Source organism: Vanessa cardui, chromosome 3, assembly GCF_905220365.1.
Source record: "Vanessa cardui chromosome 3, ilVanCard2.1, whole genome shotgun sequence".
Classification (NCBI taxonomy): Eukaryota; Metazoa; Arthropoda; class Insecta; order Lepidoptera; family Nymphalidae; genus Vanessa; species Vanessa cardui.
In genome coordinates this window covers 6,588,834-6,595,034 of record NC_061125.1, presented here as the reverse complement: position 1 = coordinate 6,595,034, position 6,201 = coordinate 6,588,834, and the positions used below count along the sequence as shown (strand labels likewise).

Below are 6,201 nucleotides of genomic sequence, written 5' to 3'. Positions count from 1 at the left end.
CAACATGCAATGTAGCATATCACTGTGGTTGCTTGGGTGTTTAATTAAGTACTGGCAATTGTAATAATTGGATTTGTCCAAAATGCAATGGATCAACACCAAAAGGAGTCAGACATGATGAAACGCCTGTGCGACTAAGTAATAACCTTACTAAGGCAAGTGATTGTAATGTCACCAAAAGACCGCACAAAAGACAGGCGCTTAGTTCTCCAACGTCTATGAATGTAACTGCAGCCGTAACCCAGGAACAAGTACGTGTTATCGTGAGTGAAGTTATTGAAAAGGAGATGACTACTCTAATAGAAAACATCAACAAAACAATTTTATCCACTGTTAGTACTCACTTAAAAAACATAGAAACCAAAATTGCAGATCTACAGGAATCCGTGTCATTTATAAGTAATCAGTATGATGACATAAAAAAACAAGTCAGTACATACTCTGAGTTGACTATAAAATTACAACAGGAAAACCAATCTCTTCAATCTACTGTTTTAAATCTTACAAACAGAATAAATCAGATTGAACAAAGATCACGAGCCACCAACATCGAAATCCAGTGTGTACCGGAGTCGAAAAACGAAAACTTAATCAAAATCGCAAAACAGCTGTCAAACGCCGTTGGTTTTGACCTTGACGACAGCAAAATTCAGAATTGTACCCGCATCGCAAAAATTGATTCTAGTTCAAAGCGACCAAGATCTATTATTCTACAGCTGAGCACACCGTTAGTTCGAGATCAGCTTTTAGCAGCCGTTATTAAATTCAATAAAAAGAATCCCTCAGGAAAATTAAACAGTTCTCACCTTGGTATTGGAGGAAATATAGTACCTGTATATGTATGTGAACATTTATCCCCAGCCAATAAATTACTTCATGCTGCTGCAAGGCGCAAGTCTAAGGAACTGAATTACAGGCATGTTTGGGTACGGAGTGGGCGCATATATATGCGAAAAACGGACAATTCAGACTACAAACTTATAAGCAATATGGACTGCCTTGATAAGTTAAATTAATTATTCTTACCTATTTTAATAGCACGCATATTGGTTCAAATTATTTTAAAATTCAACCAACTAAATATATATTACCAAAATGTTAAAGGCTTGGGGACAAAAACTCATGATCTGTATAGAAATGTTTGTTGCAATAAATATGACATCATTGTATTGACTGAAACGTGGTTAAGTAATAGTATTTTGGACTCTGAAATGTTTAGCGCTGATTATAATGTTTACAGAAGGGATAGAGATAAGTTTAACTCTAAGAAAAAAGACGGAGGAGGGGTATTGGTTGCTGTATCAAATAGACTAAACTCTCGCAGAATGGGCCTTTGGGAAAGTACATGTGAAGACTTATGGATTGTTCTTGATATAAGTAAATCTATTAAATTAGCTATTTGTGCAGCCTACATTCCTCCACCTGTCAATAAATTGGTCTTAGATAATTTTATGGATAATTATAATTGTATCTCTGAATTAATTAACTATAGAACAATTATTATAGGAGATTTTAACTTAAGTTGTATCGATTGGAACTTGGCTGAAAGTCACCTCGATGGATACCACACTACCATCTTAGCTCAATCTTTAATAGATTTCTTGCACACAAACTGTTTCCGTCAATTTAATCGTGTAAAAAACCATATGAATAAAATCTTGGACTTAGTTCTCTTTAATGATGAATTAATAACTCTCACAGTTGACCCTTCAACAAACGAATTAAGTCGTGTGGATCCTCTACATCCACCTCTTAACATCAATATTGATCTAGAAGATAATTCGCAGAAAAACCTGAATAAAAATCTTAACACAAAGAAATATAATTATTTTAAATCAAATTTCAATGCAATAAATGAATTCCTCAGCAACGTAAATTGGGTCGAAACGTTTGCAGGGATTAATGATGTAGATGAAATGGTGAACTGCTTCTACGCTATTATACAAAATTCCATAGAACTTCATACGCCTAACATAATTGTTAAAAACACTTTTAAGTACCCCCCATGGTTCAATAAAACTCTCATTAAAAGAATAAAAGAAAAAGAAAAGATAAGAATAAGATTTAAGAAATATAAAAACCCAATGGATGGGGTGTCACTGTCCATTTTAGAGAAAAGATGCGACAAGCTATCACTGGAGTGCTATAATTCGTATCATAAATTCGCGGAAGAGAAAATTAAATCTAATACTAAATATTTTTGGTCGTATACAAAAAGAAAGAAAAACAACAAAGCTAGCACTTATCCAGCAACTATGAGGCGAAATGAAGTTATAGCGAGTGATGGCCCAAGTATTTGTGATTTATTTGCATCACAATTCTCATCAGTTTATGAAGAAAATAAAGTACCTTCCCATAATATTGATTATATTCTTAAAACCTTGGACAGTAGAATCAATAGCAGTTTAGCGCTAATTCAATTGAAAGAATCCGACGTTCTAGAAAAATTAAAGTGTTTGGATAGCAATAAAGGTTCTGGACCTGACAACATTCCCCCAATTTACATAGTAAAATGCTCATCAAATCTTGCTCTGCCCCTCACAATTATATTCAACACTTCGCTACGATTGGGGATATTTCCTTCGAAATGGAAGACTGCAAAAGTAGTTCCCATTTTCAAAAGTGGTGAGAAAAATAATGTGAAAAACTACAGGCCCATTTCAATTCTCTCGATATTTGGAAAAGTGTTTGAGTCATTAATTTACCCATATATTTACAACCATGTTAGATGCTTGTTCAGTAATCATCAGTATGGCTTTGTTGCTGGACGGTCTACATGTACGAACTTAGTGAATTTCTCAGAAATTTTATTTGAATCTGTCGATAGAAATAAAAGAGTAGATGTTATTTATACTGACCTAAGTAAGGCTTTTGACCTTGTGCCATTTTCTGCTCTTATTTTAAAACTGTCCGTTTGTGGTCTCACAGGGTCACTGTTAGGATTACTTGAGTCTTATCTTACTAGCAGACATTTTTATGTTGTTGCCAGCGGTTTTCAATCTAGTAAACGCAAAGTAATATCTGGAGTTCCACAGGGCTCACACTTAGGCCCGTTATTATTCAATATATTCATAAACGACCTAACTAGTTCTCTTAAATATTCTACCCCATATTTGTACGCTGATGATGTAAAACTTCTTAAAATCATTAGGAATTCAAATGATACAATCCTTTTACAAGATGATTTAACACAATTGTACAACTGGTGTCAAAATAATGGTATGAAACTCAACCCAGATAAATGTTCATGGATATCTTTCACTAGAAATTATAATGAGATTAGTACGCATTATAATATAGCTGGCAATCATATCAAATCCGTAGACACGATTAGGGATCTTGGGGTGGTCTTTGATAAAAAATTAACTTTTATATCACATATGGACAACATAATTAGCAGGGCATCTAAAATGTTGGGTTTCGTTATCAGAAACGGTAAACTGTTTCGAAATCCAAAAACTAAGATCATATTGTTCAACAGTTTTGTCAGGAGCATTTTGGAATATGCAAGTGTTGTGTGGAGGCCACATTACGCAACTCACAGTTTAAGACTAGAGAGAATTCAAAAACGTTTTCTTTACCATCTTACATTTTCTTTAGGTAAAGCCAAATTACTTCCTACCTACAATGACAGACTAAAGTACTTCAAAATTATTTCCTTAAATCAAAGGCGTGACATGCTAGATTTAACGTTTTTATACAAATCTCTAAATAGTTTATATGATAATTCTTTTCTAGTTTCTAGAATAAATTTAAATGTTCCTGCTAGATACCCACGAAAACCGATAGCGCCATTAGTAAGACCTTTTCGTAAAACCGTCTTAGGAAGTAACTCACCTGTGGCACGTTTTTGTAAAATCTTAAACGAGCACAGTGCCTCCCTTGATCCATTTGGTGACTCTTTATCTAAGTTCCGTAAGAAAATGTTAGAATTATTAGCCATTTGATTGTTATTGTTTCGTTATCATTTTTTTTTTAAAAATCTCTTTTTTTTTGCAAATATTTTTGTTAAGTATATTTTTTTTTTGTAACTTTTCAATTAGCATAATATTTTTATACTTGTAAATGTACATATTTTTATCGTGTAAGCTCCTTTTATATCCACATTGCATGAGGTATTCTCCTTTATAGGTAATGCATTTAGTTTTAAGCTTTATGTTGTTATTGTTACTAATATTGTGTTAATGTATTTACTCCTGGAGGATCTTAATAAAAATAAAATAAAAATAAGTGTACTCGAATTATCCATTCTATAGAAATAAGTAAATACTATTCTTCATTTCTAAAAATGTTGTAACATCTCGAAACAGATACTTCGTACACAAAATCACAATATCCGCGAGTATACAAGAAATGCGAGTCGAAACGTAACTGACATGAGCGAGTAGAACCGCGTACCGACGTATAATTTGTCAGGCAATTTAAATAATATCCATAATCACATATCTATTAACGGCACAACGTGTTGATATTGAGCTAATGAGGTGCAGCTCTACTTGTTTGCTGGCGTTCCGTATACTCAAATGTATATTTTTATAAAGTATGTACTCTTGATAATGATATATGCCGCGGAACGGGTTGCGTGCGTAATTAGTTACGTTAATGTAAGTGGTACTGAGAGAAATAATGTACAAAAAATTGTATTAAAATGCAAACTGTATCCTTAATTATTCGTCAATATCATGTTGTTTAACTTCGAAAGAAGATTATTTGAAATTTATAACAAAATTATGGCAAAGCTTAAAACAATAAATAAAAGAGAAAATGTAATACCTATGTGGTATTACAAAACCTTTAACCTTTGTTGAGCTTTGCTGGGTGAATTACAATTTCATAACAATAACATGCCTCATGTCCCAAAAATACTCGACTTCGGTACCGTTTTTAAAAATCAGACCAGGCGTTCGAGCATCATGGACACAATCTGTCAACAAACTTTATTCGAGTAGTCTATTTAAAATCGATGTTTCAAATAATTAATCAAACATAAAACAAAACGGTTCTATTCTGAAAGACTGACAAAATCTCTTATACAAGTTACAATACATACGTGCGTAGATACAATTATATATTTTACACTTCCATGAAAATTTAAGAATTTAATTACATAACCCTTTTCCCATATAAATACTTTGTATATTTATCGAATAAATAACATAACAAATAATATAAATTTCACATGTATCTAGAAACAAAAGCAAAAAATAAATAAATAAATAATTTTCTAATAACAGGTATTATGTTATATTCCGGCAACGCGGTGTTTATGTCGATGTCGATTCATAATTGACTTGTCGTGTTGAATTACCATTTATTAGCAGTTACGATAGACTGTGCCTTATTATCGACAGCTCAATACTTACTCTCGACGCACCTGGCTGTCACTACTCAATAACGAGATTTAATCATTTGTCCATTTTTGCCGTCGGTACACATCAGTGTATGGAAAAGCGATCGAATTATAATTTTATTTATAGCTTTTTGTGTCATGATATCAGATTTACAGGTTTTCAATAAGTTTGGCACCGATGCGATATTCGGTTGGGATGAAAAATATAGTCTTTTGAGTGCCTCCAACCTTAGTAATTTAAATGTTATGTGCCTTATATGTGCCATATATGTATCACCTGCATATATGTGTCACTTACACATAAAAATAGACAACAACCTATGCTATTAATATATGTATTTTTGTTTTACTGTCATAGGTAGTTTTATAACTTTTTATTTATTTATATACTGATAATATTTTAAATTAAATAATTTAATTAATTATTATTCAAGTAAGTAATTTATTTAATGAAATATTTAAAAATAAATCGAAATACTAAGGTTTTGATTCACTATATGGTGGAAGTATCATTTACACCTAGTTTAAGTCTAAATTTGTTGAAATCTAGGTCATGACAAATATATATTAAATATCAAAAAAATATTACACTACTAATAATTCGTTAAATCAAAATTATCGACGGAAACTAGCGTTAACTACAACTCTTCAAATATCAAATGAACAACAATAGAAGAAGGATATACACCCAGTAGCTACCCAATTGCTGATTAATTAAGCGCGTAAATGGAATATAAATACATAAGACAGTCGATTCGGCTTCTGACTAATAGATCCGGTAGAGCAAACGTGTCAGGTCGTCAACCCACAAGCTAATACCGAAAGCCTTGCAAAAGTTAACGAGTCAATAT

At 32.3% G+C, this 6,201-nt stretch overlaps 1 protein-coding gene across 1 annotated transcript; it reads left to right on the top strand.

Moving 5' to 3' along the window:
• The first annotated feature begins 218 nt into the window (after nucleotides 1–218).
• Nucleotides 219–1,016, top strand: LOC124543877. Its single transcript, XM_047122198.1, has one exon. The coding sequence runs from the start codon at nucleotides 219–221 to the stop codon at nucleotides 1,014–1,016; it is 798 nt and encodes a 265-aa protein (XP_046978154.1).
• Nucleotides 1,017–6,201: the final 5,185 nt, after the last annotated feature.

Excerpts from the sequence above, each read along its gene's own strand:
- LOC124543877 (XM_047122198.1), top strand. The coding sequence starts at position 219 with ATGAATGTAACTGCAGCCGTAACCCAGGAACAAGTACGTGTTATCGTG.